At 40.8% G+C, this 13,974-nt stretch overlaps 1 protein-coding gene across 2 annotated transcripts; it reads left to right on the top strand.

Annotated features, from left to right (window-relative positions):
* The first annotated feature begins 823 nt into the window (after nucleotides 1-823).
* AMDHD2 (amidohydrolase domain containing 2) lies at nucleotides 824-13,742 on the top strand. 2 transcript variants are annotated; one of them, XM_075179457.1, is made up of 11 exons: nucleotides 824-1,308; nucleotides 1,904-2,040; nucleotides 2,357-2,496; nucleotides 6,157-6,211; nucleotides 6,507-6,719; nucleotides 6,795-6,883; nucleotides 7,228-7,372; nucleotides 7,687-7,794; nucleotides 8,630-8,698; nucleotides 11,801-11,902; nucleotides 12,278-13,742. In XM_075179457.1, the coding sequence occupies exons 1-11, from the start codon at nucleotides 1,226-1,228 to the stop codon at nucleotides 12,358-12,360; spliced, it is 1,224 nt and encodes a 407-aa protein (XP_075035558.1). In that variant the 5' UTR covers nucleotides 824-1,225; the 3' UTR covers nucleotides 12,361-13,742. The 2 variants fall into 2 exon arrangements, with proteins under 2 accessions (XP_075035558.1, XP_075035559.1); XM_075179458.1 differs by lacking the exon at nucleotides 2,357-2,496 and having other exon boundaries at nucleotides 825-1,308.
* Nucleotides 13,743-13,974: the final 232 nt, after the last annotated feature.

The following is a 13,974-nucleotide window of genomic DNA, read 5'->3' as shown; positions in this document are numbered from 1 at the left end:
ACACAATTGTGGGTGTAGTATGATGTCATTAAGCTAATGGTAGGTCCTCAGGATCCAGAATTATAACTGAAAGGAGGCAATGGGGAAATCTCATAATTTGTCTCATAGCCTTAGAGATAAAATAAATCTATGCATAGTAGACACAAATAAGAAAATATATGTTTGAGGTTAGCGCAAGCCTTTAAATGGGCCACTCACCCCAAGAAACACGTAGTGGGTACATTATAAAACATGCTGTGTGTCATTTTTTTACATCCAGTATACATGAGAAACAACTGGAGTGCAACCATGCAGCATGTATAATTTATGTGTCTGCTTTAAATGGCTGATCTAGTAGTCCTACCTGCAAAGTCTAACAGTTCTCCTTGCCCTGTGTTTAAATGTAATATGCACATTTAGTTGTCAAAATCAGTTTTATCAAGGTTCATAATGCATATTAACAGCTTATTGCTTAAGGATACTGCTGACACATCAAGACTCACTGCCACTCGGCACTACATCCTTCTGTATTTATATCCACCAACAGCGATTCATTTACAAATAAAACAAATGGGATTGCTCAACTAAATCCAATCACAATAGGTCTGGAAGATAATTATTATTTATACCGTCTAAATTTAGACTTTGCACTGAGCAGCCTGTATCGTTTTCCAGGTCTATTTGCGTCTCTCGAGCTGATCAGCGTTCGCCCCCTTGTGGTTAAAGTTTAAATTACAAGTCACTGAAAACCCGTTTAAATATATATTTCTTCGTTTAGTCCGTTGTTCTGTACTTGTGATTATTTTGTAGTGTCAAATTTAGGACATGCAGCTAGAGAACACAGTATAATTGTTCTCAATTGTATAATTTATGTTGCTGTATATTATATATCACGACTGAAATGAAAACCTATGATTCTGTACCCAATAAGCCTATAGATACCAGAACAATAATACATGATTGTCCAATTTTAATATTTACTGGGGGGAAAAAAGGAAATTTTGCTGCAGCGACCTTCTCAAGATGGCTGACCTGACTGGCCTTTTAAAAATGGCCGCTACAGTTCTCCATGTCACATGACCAGATGCAAAGGATGTCCTGTCAGCTGACCTGAGCTCATGTGACAGGGCTTTTTCTGCTTAGAGCTGCAAACATTGGGACAGAATGACAGTATGAAGCAGGTTTGATTGACAGCTGAAAACTACAGACTTTATTACTTTATCTTGAACTGACCAAGTATTAAGAGATGCCTTCAAACAAGTCAGTGTCTGATGCCCCCATCACCACGTTTAGGAACTGCAGAATCCTGCGAGACCATAAACTGCAGTGGTGAGTGTGCTTTGTGCAGTCTGTCATATATGTGCATGAATAACTGGGTGATATGGCTATGAAGGGAACTGTTTATTTATAATATGTATGTTGGGTTATAAATTATGGGTGTCTTAATGGGGATTACATTTTCTCTACAGTGTATAATCCCTGTGTTATGCAGCTGTGAGAAACACATTGTTATTATTATTCCACTTGGACACAAAATAAGTAATCTATAAATTATGTCAAGGTGTTTAGCTGTTAATTATGTATATTATTATAGTATTGTGTTTTATAAAATACACAATTATTTAAACAATAGTTTCCTTTAAAGTTGTACCCATTTTCTACACAGTGGGGAGCAGCTGTTTTTGCAGGCTGAGACAATACTCATGAGAATGCAGTTTGTCATTTCACTAGGTACCAGTGACATCATTGAAGTATGAGGTACTTTGAGCCTCGTGCCTCTGTAATGTCCCTACTTCCTAGTGAATTGTTAAGATGAATACACACACTTTAACATGTCTGTCTCCATTGTGTGCAGGGGGGGTGTGTCCACTTCAAGCTAAGGGGTGTGTAGTTAATGTAATGTCTCTGTCCCTCACTCCTGTAGGGAGGATCTATGGGTGCGACAGGGGAAGGTTCTTGACCCTGAAAAACTTTTCTTTGATGAAAAAGGGGCAGCTGACGTCCAGGTGGACTGTCAGGGGAGAATTATTGCACCAGGATTCATTGACACCCAGATCAATGGTAAGAGATTCACGTCTAAAAGAAGCTTTAATCTGCTTATGTCAGCAGTGTGATAATGTTTTGCTGTTGTTTTCCACATTTATTTTACAACTGCAGAAGCCTAGGCCAAATTATTGATGTTGATAACACATGTAACAAATTAATTCAATTCAGATTATCGTAGTTGGACAATAAATGGGGAGACAGGACAAGAACATTATCGCACTGTTGAGGTTGGTTTTGGTGACTGGTCTCCTCTTTGTTTTGACTGGGGACTTCCTAACTGGGACACATTCATCCCACTGATTAATGTGGTCCTGTTCATTCCTTATTACAGGGGGGTTTGGTGTGGATTTTTCCAAGGAAGCAGATGATGTAAAACATGGGATTTCTTTGGTCGCTCAGAATATCCTGTCACATGGGGTGACCTCTTTCTGTCCGACCCTTGTGACCTCACCCGCGGCCGTCTACCACAAGGTTTGGAACTTTCTTTTATGTATTGTGACAAAATGTTTAAATGGGAGCTTAGCAGCAGTGTGTAGAGTATTGTTATTATTAATAATAAAAATAATAATGATTAATGATATTATTATTATTATTACGCCACAGATTCCGTAGCACCGGATACAGTCAGCAATTCACAAATGAGGTAATATACATAAGTAGCACAGTTGAGTGTGAGTAATACTATGGGGACTCTCACAGAGTGTAGCAAAAGACAGGACCTACGAGGGAGTCAGACAGTAGACAGACATGAGACAATGAGTAGAGAGGATCCTGCCCATTAGAGCTTACATTCTAGAGGACCGAGCCAGAGATTCACACTACTACAATTCCACAAGCATCTCTATGATGATTTTTTTTGTAGCGGTCTTGTGGTGTGTTTTTATGTTCTGACAAATTATTTTTTCGCTTTGTTTACAATGTACCTCTGCCATAACTGACTGCATTGGTTATAGGTGTCATTGTGTGTAAAATACATAGAACACAAACAATGTGATTTGTACATTGTAACACAAATGGAACAATCAGGCTGGGATTTAACTGTCATTCCTCCATAGGACACTTTTCCCACCTCCTCCCTTTGTCATAGAGATCTAGAGATCCAACCTCCCATGTGTCTTATCTGTATAATATAAATAAAACCTGCTTATTTTACTATAGCTGTAATGTTAATTTCTATTTTTTTTAGTTTGCATACAGATAAATGATGAAACAAGGTGCAGACTGGTGTCTGTACAATTTTGCCACTCTTGGTTTGGGTCTAAGTGGTCACCCCCTGACCAACATTGTTGTGTGACAGGATCATTCAGCTTATTAGTCACTTTTACCTTTGCAGTCTGGCTGGACCGAAATGCAAATTGTAGACCTCATGTGTCAAACTCCCATTGTCCCATAGATTGTAAGCTTGTGAGCAGGGCCTTCTCACCTCTTTGTCTGTTTTACCCAGTTTGTTTATTAGTTTATTATGTTTGTCCCCAATTGTAAAGCGCTACGGAATATGTTGGCGCTATATAAATAAATGATGATGATGATCCAGGCATGTTAACAATCGGCGGCATGTGGTTGCTTAGAATTGATAAGCTTCTGATTGTTAGACAAGTATTTCTGTGAGGTTGACGAACATTAAAATGTAGTAGGTGAATATTGGCACTTTAACCATTGCTAAATCTATCAATATGGTACACGCCACTAATTTAGATTTTTGCAGATAAAAAAAATTACCATTTTCTGACTAATTGTCCTTTCCAACCTAGTCTGTATACTGTTGAAAGTTTGAAAAAGTCCGTAATAAAATCTGTTTAAAAAAAAATTAGTTTCCCGTCTTCCTGCTGCCTCCCCGTCACCTAGTACCCTAGGTGCTGGGTACTGTGGTCTCTTCTACCAGGTGGTCTGCGCAGTGTTGTAGATGTCTGTCACAAGACAAGGAATTAACAAGAGCTTTTGCTTAGTACTGTTCTGGATCCTCCGTCGTTCTCCGTTCCATCCCGTGAGGCTGAATAGCTTCTGCTTGAATAAATCGGTGACCTTTGGTTTTTGGAACTGTACTTAGTAGCCGTCCTGTAGCTCTGTGACTTTATTGCCCCTGTGGCAATGCCCTTTTTGACCTTTGAACCTGGAGCACTTACCTGAAAGTGGGGTGTGGATGTATGATTATTCAGTGTTGCTTTTCAGTTTCCTTACATTATAGATTGTGAAATGTACATATAATATGGTCGAGTATGTCAGAATAAATTAAATGAAGTTCAAGCTCTGTAGTGTATAAAGGTGAACATGACATTTCTGCATATTTTATTGCACAATTACTACTGATTTTCTGATTTTAACAGACTGGGGGGAAAAAAAAAAGCAGTGAAATGCATGTATAAAAGTTTGGACACTGTTAGTCAGTGCTCGGTAACAACCCGTTTGCAGAAGTTGCAGGTTACATAAGGTTCTTTCAGGCAGCTAAGTCTTTTTGCATTTTTACTTTTAGTAATTTTCTCTCATTCTTTCTTGCAGAACTCTTATAGCTCAGACATTCTCCTAGGTCGTCTTGCATGTGTAAAATCTCATCTAGATTTTCAATAACATCAAGTCTTGGGACTGGGATATATATATCTCAATAAAAAATAGCAAAATATTCTATTCGATCATAGTTAAGTTGTCTTTGTCCAGTTTTATTGTTGACATTGGCTGTCTATGGACACAGTCACAGCAATATTGGCAGCAATTGGCCCAATATCATAGCATGTGTGACCCTTAAAATGGCCTTGATGCCCAATGAATAGTTCTATTGAAATCATTATCGCATGTGTTGGTAAATGCAGTAGGTAGATGACTACTTAGCCTATCACTGTGTGTGTGTGTGTGTGTGTGTGTGTGGTGTCATCTTCTCAATCTTCTAGCAGGACCCTGTAACGGTGGAAATTATCTCATGAACTCTTTTTTCCCATGTTTCCGACTGCCTCTCTGCCACCTCACCTGGATGGCTGGACACTACCTTGAACTTAACATATCCAAAACTGAGCTTGTCATCTCTCTACCACCTAGCGTAACATGCCCTCCTCTGATCTCCTTCAAGGTTCCCTACACCGTGCGCTGCCTGGGTGTCATCATTGACTCCACCCTGAAGTTTACTCCCCACATCCAGTTCCTTGCCCATTACTGTCACCTCCACCTTCGCAACATTGTCAAGATTTGCCCTTTCCTTTCCCTAGATGCCACCAAGACCATCATTCATGGTCTTGTCATCTCCCACCTTGATTATTGCATTCGTCTCCTGTCTGCCTTCCCTGACAAATGTGCTAAATGCGTTGTGTTGAAAAATCTTCCTCTCCCGTTGTTCCTCTTATGTTTTGCCCTACTGCAAAACCCTTCCATTGGCTCCCCATTCCCTCCAGATTACAATTCAAGTTGCTTACTCTCACTTATAAAACCCTCTTTTCTTTCCTTTCCTACATCTCCGACCTTGTCAAGCAATACTACCCTACTTGCCCACTACGTTGTCAATGACCTTTTTCCTCCTCATCACCTATCACCACCTCACACTGCCACCTTCAGGACTCTGCCCGCACTGCTCTCCACATTTGGAACTCCCTGCCATGCCTAAATAGACTTGACCAGAACCTCAAATCTTTTAAGCGCCCCCTCAAAACTCATCTTTTTCATACTTGCCTAGCCCACCTTATCTGAAGACCATTCCTTCCTCGCACTCCACCTGCCCCTTCTACTTTTTTTCCCTCCACCCCTGGTATCTCCATATGCTCCCTCACCCCTTCCTAAATGCTCCCTCCACCCCTATCATTATCCTGAAGGTTAACTCTCACTAGTTTGGCGGTAGAGAGGGCCAATCTCTTCATCATGTAATGTTTCCTTAGTACTAGTTGTGTCTTATGTAGTTACTTTTCTCTATAGTCTCTTGTATTGAGTTTTACTAATTCTGTTGTTTCTCTTTTCTGTATTGTGTTCTGTTTATTTATTGTTGAGTCTGTGTCGTCTTGTTAATACAATAGATGATGATGCTGAAAAATGTATATATAAATGATATGCATCCTGTCCATGTAATTTTAATATTATCTTCCAATAAATAAGTGTAATTAAAATAACTGGAAAAGGCCAGAAATGTGTAGCCCACGCTCTACCTTTCTTTGACAGGTGCTGCCTCAGATATGTGTGACTGAAGGTGGGCCGCAGGGAGCCGCAGTATTGGGTAATGATGTTTCATCATACAGATTATATGCTCTCAGACTCCTTCTCTACATAGATAATGCCCAACGACTTTCTTCATCCACAGATGGTGGAGATTCACTCAGCTTCTGCTTACAGAAAAAACAGGTCTTTTCCTATACGTAGAAGGTCTCCTCAGCTACTCGCAGATAGATGAGGTCCATGACTTGCTCAATGCAACCGTAGATGTTCATTTACACAGAATAGTTGAGATTTCTTAAGTCTTTTTTTAATACTTCTGATGGCCAATACCGTTCCTGTGATTCTTCTGCCCAAAGGTGTCCATCTGGAGGGTCCATACATCAGCTGTGAGAAGAAGGGAGCCCACCCAGAGCATTGTCTACGCTCCTACAGCCAGAAGGGTTTCTCGGAGCTCCTATACATGTACGGGACTTTGGACGGAGTCAGCATTGTCACACTCGCCCCTGAAATGGGAAGGAGCGAAGAGGTGATCAAAGAGTTGGTACAGCGTGGAATCTGTGTCTCGTTAGGTAAGCCGTACATCTTCTGTTCTCTATTTGAGTTTTATTGACATAGCAGTTGTATGATGTCCCGTTTGTCCTCAGGTCACTCAGTGGCCAATTTATCTCAGGCTGAAGATGCTGTAAATTCCGGGGCCACGTTTATTACCCACCTGTTCAATGCCATGCTTCCGGTATGTGACTGCCTTGTTTGTGTCCTCTCTCGATTGCTGAATATATGTGTTTGCAGAATTTTGTCCACATTAATTTTCTATTTCATGTGATCTTATTATGTAGCAGGGTTGAGAGGTTGTTATACAGCAACAAATCGCTCTTCTACAATAACTTGTCTGATTAGATTTAACAACCGGGCACATTTAGATATGAGCAGTCTATTGCCTTCAATATGGTCCTTGGGTCTCTATCTTCCTGTACTGTTTGCTGCTGTAACCTCTAGTCATATACAGTGTGAACGTGTCTGCTAGTACATTGGTAATGTTATACATTAGTGATCTCAACCCTGAAACATTCTCTGCAGTTCCACCACCGTGACCCTGGGATTGTGGGGTTACTGACGAGTGATCGCATCCCAGCCGGAAGGACCGTTTACTATGGGATGATTGCAGACGGCATCCACACCAATCCCGCCGCTCTCAGGATAGCCCATCGTGCCCACCCCAATGGTGAGTGCCAGTGTCGTGTTTAGGGGGGGGCATTGCTGGTGCTTTGAATTACCCCCAAGAAATGTTGAACTAAAGATAAGGTCCTTCCATCCCAACCATATATTTATGGTACAGTGTATAGGTATGCGAAGGTACATTTTATATACAGGTAAGGGTTCTTCTATCCAGAAATCCATTATATAGCAGTTTTCATAAACCAGAGTTTGGCATGACTGCCAGTTTCCATCCCAAGCACACTAATTTCCTAATTGGATGGGGCACATTGCCACCCATAACAGACCCACCATAATCTATCTTGTTGACGTGTGTTCTAGGTCTGGTCCTAGTGACAGATGCCATCATGGCCATGGGCCTTGGGCCTGGGAAACACTCTCTGGGTCAGCAGGAAATACTGATTGATGGGCTTAATGCGTATGTGGCCGGTGAGTAGAATCCTGGCAATGCGTCTTTCTGTATAGATGTTGGGTGTTTATATGTTCTGATGCATGGGAGTACTTTATATTTTGTCTTGTTATAACGTGGCACGTGGATGTTTTATGATATAATTTGACGCCACTTTGTTATTCTGTAATAGTGCCAGCAGCCCCATTTACACGATCATCATCAGCTATTTATATAGCGCCACTAATTGTGCAGCGCTGTACAGAGAACTCATTCACATCAGTCCCTGCCCCATTGGAGCTTACAGTCTAAATTCCCTAACACACAGACACACAGACAGAGAGAGACGAAGGTCATATATATATATATATATATTTTTTTTTTAATAGCAGCCGATCAACCTATTATGTCTTTGGAGTGTGGGAGGAAACCGGAGCACCCGGAGGAAACCTACGCAAACACTGGCTCACCACCCAGGGCAGAATTCAGTCACATGAGCATTAATGTTTTTATCAAATGTCATATAGACCTAGCTATGTTCTGACTCTGATCTTGAGTAAAGTGAACATATTTGTATCTCCTCATTTAGGAGAATTAGAGATTTGAAGTAAGATTTCAGGGATTGCCTTTATTCCACTTTGAATCATTGTACTTTTCACAATTTTAACTTTAATGCACATATATTGTAATAAATGTTAATTATACCATATCTGTTCTGGAAGAAGAAGAAACATTTATTCCTGATGAAACCAACATATTGCGAACAAATTAAAAGTGACAATTCAAAATGCAATAAACTACAAATTATAAATATTGGTCCTTCCAATGCCTTTTTAAGAATGTTGCCCTCTAAGCTGTGTTTTCTCTCCATGCCAGGGACACATACGCTGGCGGGCAGCATCGCTACAATGAGTATGTGTGTAAAACACTTCCATGAAGCTACGGGTAAGTTACATATATGACGCTATCTTGTGTATTGCGGCTCCCTGTGATACTGTACGTACAAACCATTGTTTATATACAGTAGTCAATGTATGGAGCACACAGACAGTCCGATATGTACCTGGTTAGAGGCCCGTATCCCAGACATTACAATTCACACAGGTTTAGGAGCCCTCTAGAGACACTGTGAATAATGCTCGTACAATGATATGTTTACGGGGCTCTTATATTAAATAACCTTTAAATAAAACACCCTGACGGTGTCTGTGCACAGTTGTGGTCCCCCAGCTGTGTGTATTTTCTGTTCTGTATATTGATTACACTGCTGGGGATAAATGAAATTGTGTATTGACCACTGGGCTGATGTAATGGCTCAGGCATGTCGGTGGTGATTATGGTGTTCATCTAGTATTCTTCAGCCCTCCCCGTTCATTCCCTGTCTTACACTCACTCACATGATAGTCGGCTGCAAGACTTTTATACAATTGGATATACCAGGGATAATACAAATATTTTAGAATGTAGGAACAAGGAAATTTATAAAACATATATTTGTGTGTTATCAGCTGATAAATAGTGGATCATGGGTATAGTCCCCACCCGCTGTGCACAATCATCTTATCTCACTCCTCTATCCCCCTAAATTCCATTCTCTCTCTCACCCATTAACCCCCTCCTCAGTATTATCAATGCTAACTCAATCTCCTTCTCCATCCTCCTCTTCTCAATCCCCATATCACTATGTCTCCTTCATCACCATCATGTCACGCTCACATCGCTTTCGTTATGATAATTATGCCCCCGTCCACATTGCCATCATAAAATTCTGCATCCTTATGAACCCTGATACTCGATCATAAACACCTCTGTCATCCTCCATCTCTCCATTCTGCATCTGTAATAACCTTTCACAATCAGAATTTAATCGAGAAACCATATTATACAGTCATGGCCAAAAGTTTTGAGAGTGACACAAGTATTGGTTGTCACAAAGTTTGCTGTTTCAGTGTTTTTAGACCCTTTTGTCAGATGTTGCTATGGTATACTGAAGTCAAATTACAAGTATTTCATAAGTGTCAAAGGGTTTTATTGACAATTACATTAAGTTTAGGCAAAGAGTCAATATTTGCAGTGTTGACCCTTCTTTTTGAAGACCTCTGCAATTCGCCCTGGCATGCTGCCAATCAACTTCTGGGCCACATACTGACTGATGGCCACCCATTCTTGCCTAATCAATGCTTGGAGTTTGTCAGAATTTGTGGGTTTTTGTTTGTCCACCCGCCTCTTGAGGATTGACCACAAGTTCTCAATTGGATTAAGGTCTGGGGAGTTTCCTGGCCATGGACCCAAAATTTAGATTTTTTTGATCCCTGAGCCACTTAGTTATCACTTTTGCCTTATGGAAAGGTGCTCCATCATGCTGGAAAAGGCATTGTTCATCACCAAACTGTTCTTGGATGGCTGGGAGAAGTTGCTTTTGGAGGATGTTTTTGTACCATTCTTTATTCATGGCTGTGTTCTTAGGCAAAATTGTGAGTGAGCCCCCACTCCATTGGCTGAGTAGCAACCCCACACATGAATGGTCTCAAGATGTTTTACTGTTGGCATAACACAGGACTGATGGTAGTGTTGACCTTTCCTTCTCCAGATAAGCGTTTTTCCAGATGCCCCAAACAATCTGAAAGGGGATTCATCAAAGAAAATGTCTTTTTTTTTTATCCCAGTCCTCAGCAGTCCAATCCCTGAACCTTTTGCAGAATATCAGCCTGTCTCTGATGTTTTTCCTGGAGAGAAGTGGCTTCTTTGCTGGCCTTCTTGACACCAGGCCATCCTCTAAAAGTCTTCACATCACTGTGCATGCAGATGCACTCACACCTGCCTGCTGCCATTCCTGAGCAAACTCTGCACTGGTGGTGCCCCGATCCCGCAGCTGAATCAACTTTAGGAGATGATCCTGGTGCTTGTTGGGTGTAATTGGGCGCCCTGAAACCCTCTTCACAACTATTGAACCTCTGTTCTTGATGGTCCGATAAATGGTTGATTTAGCTGCAATATTACTCGCAGCAATATCCTTGCCTGTGAAGCCCCTTTTGTGCAAAGCAATGATGACTGCACATGTTTCCTTGCAGGTAACCATGGTTAACAAAGGAAGAACAATTATTTCAAGCACCACCCTCCTTTTAAAGCTTCCAGTCTGTTATTCTAACTCAGTCAGCATGACAGAGTGATCTCGAGCCTTGTCCTTGTCAACACTCTCACCTGTGTTAACAAGAGAATCACTGACCTGAAGTCACCTGGTCCTTTCGTGGCCGGGCTGAAATGCAGTGGAAATGTTGTTTTTGGGATAAAGTTCATTGTCATGGTAAAGAGGTAATTCATCTGATTACTCTTCATGACATTCTGGAGTATATTAAAATTGCCATCATAAAACTGAGGCAGCAGACTTTGTGAAAAAATAATATTTGTGTCATTCTGAAGACTTTTGGCCAAGACTGTACAACCGTAAGACTGATAGGATAGCTCTGGGAGAAAAACCTGATTGTGGGGAAGAGAAGTCAAACAGTGGAACCTCAACTGAATTGTGATTTCTGCAAACATACCATTGGCACTCTCATAGAAATTAAGTAAATTCCTATAACAATAATATTTTCTAGATCCATTATTTAATATTTACATTGGACAACTACACAGGGAAAATAAAAGTGCATAGGGTTAAAAAGAATCCTTTTAACCTACCCACACATGGAGTGATATTGTCGGCCAGTTTGTGATGAAACACCCCAGAGATCTCTTAAGTCTGTGGATCCAAATGCTGTGGATTGATCCGTTTGTGATCAACTGTGTCTGAAAATGTAATTGGCTGATTACTATGATTTCTGTGTTGTGCACTAATTGGGCTCAATGAGATTCTGGTGAAAGGCTAAAAGACAGGACCCGACCAATCTGGCCACCCAAGCCAAATTGTACATTGTTCTTCAGGAAACGGGCCAATCAAATGCCCATGTGTGGACAGCTTTAGTCTGTCCGTATTGATAGGATAACTCATTTTTTATAGTATGATGAGTCTCTGTGCAGTACGTGAGCTGCTCCCTTTGTGTCTGGCAGGTTGTACAGTAGAGGAAGCTTTAGAAGCAGCATCTCTGCATCCAGCACAAGTCCTGGGCCAACAGCACCGCAAGGGGACCCTGGATTTTGGTGCAGATGCAGGTACAGCATTGATCACATCTATAACAGTAAACTTGGGATTGAGGGGGAGGAAGTTACTTGCTTTGATGTTTTTCTTAAGTTGTTTGTACATTGCATGCTAGAACATTACAGTACAGAACTGTAAGTGAACCACGGCACGAGGGGTCACCTGCAAACCTTTAATCTGAAACTGGCTGTTAAATCGCTTCCTGTATGCCTTACATAGCATTTTGTGTAATATACGTTCTTCCCGGTATCTCCTTTTTAGTCTGCTTAATACAGTAACTGTAAAGCTAACTTAGGTAAATATAGCATAAATGATTGATGGGTGGTAAGACTTGTAAATTTGTTTTGTTTTTTTAATTATTATACTTGGTGTTTCCCTTGTTTTTCCAGATTTTGTGCTACTGGATGACGATCTGAATGTGAAAGCAACCTATATTGCAGGAGAATGTGTATGGGATCCCTTGGCTATGTGAGGACCTACCTGGGAGCTGCAGCCTAGCAAAGCCTCTGTTACTGTGCCTTACTTACTAGCTGATAATTATAGGACGAATATGTACTTTAAGCTCTTTTGTGCACCACCTTATAATGGCCACAAGATGTCACCAGGGTTCCGATTACACCAGTGATGCAAAGGGGCCGACCTTCCTTTCTCTATACTATTAAGGCATTTACAGCCAGCAAAAAGAAGGGACTACTTGTGTAAGTGTTGGCACTGATGGAAGATTGGGATGCTGTAATCATGGAATACTGCAATACCATCAGAATATTTCAAAATCTTAGTGGGTAATGTAATAAAAGTCACCCACACATTGGAGGCAGGCAAACAATTCACTAGTGACATTAGTCATTCCTGCAACTTTTGTGCGGCAATAGGCTGAATAATAATTCAGCCTACAAATCGTCTATTTACATTGTCCATAGGTAACAGATACACTTAAGCACCAGGATATTCTATTATCATGCAGTCATTTTGGGTTCTTTACACACTACATGTAATGGCCACATTTTGCTATGATACCTTAATGAATATTGCACATGTAACCATCGCTCGTCGCAGGACTTCAACTTTTTTTTTTTTCGTCTAATGATTTAGGGCAGTGTTGGCTAACCTGTGACACTCCAGGTGTTGTGAAACTACAAGTCCCAGCATGCTTTAACAATATATAGCAGCTTATTGCTGGAATGGTGTTTTGTGACTTGTAGTTTCTCAACACCTGGAGTGTCACAGATTAGCCAACACTGATTTAGGGCATTCTTTAGAGAGGAATAAATCCAACTAGAAAGTACAATTTCTCACCTTGGCAAAATCATGTTGCGCTGTAGGAGGGACAGATATCGAGTTGGGAAGGAGGCGTGTCCTAGTTCAACTTGAAATTAATGTGTGAAAATAAAGTTGCCCGATATTTGTAAGCTATTGAAGGAGGAAAAAAAAACAAAACCCTTTGCACCTCTGGCATTAGAAGGCGGTAGTCCTGGTGCGACTGGGCCCCATTTAGCTGGATCTCTCCTAATTTTAAATGAGGCCCTTTAATTGGGGGGGTATATTGATGCTAAGTAGTACTCCCTTTAGAAACATGAGGTGCATTGCTTTCCCCTCTCTTTTGGCCTCGCTTCTCTGGTGCTATGGTTTAGAGTGTTTATCTGTGGCTTAGTCCACCTGATCTTTCCACACACTACTCCCGCTCAGGATTTCCAAAAATCACAGCTATCGATGTCCTGTCCTCAGCAAACACATGACGCTGTTATAGTGCTTTGTATATTACAGTTTTCAGTGCATTCTCATATTAATTATCGTCTATTAGAAACCATGTATAACAAATTAAGAAAAATAAAATTAACTTTTTGGTCCTTTTTATATATTTTGAGAGGGTAAGTCTACCGTCATGGGATTCATGTATGACTTTCTTATATACTATATTATTAAAGAAGGGCAATGTGTGCTCCTCGCCAGTATTTAATGTGTCTTTTTATTGACCTAAGTATCACTTAAACTCTTCTAACCAAGAAATATGCAATGGACTTTTTAAAACGCGAACTAAAGAAAAGATGTAGCATTACCATCCAGGGGAGGGCTGGCAAACGTCAGC

This window comes from Mixophyes fleayi, chromosome 7 (assembly GCF_038048845.1).
Source record: "Mixophyes fleayi isolate aMixFle1 chromosome 7, aMixFle1.hap1, whole genome shotgun sequence".
NCBI classification, from domain to species: Eukaryota; Metazoa; Chordata; class Amphibia; order Anura; family Limnodynastidae; genus Mixophyes; species Mixophyes fleayi.
The sequence above is the reverse complement of the archived record's forward strand: the minus strand, read 5'-3'. Positions and strand labels throughout refer to the sequence as shown.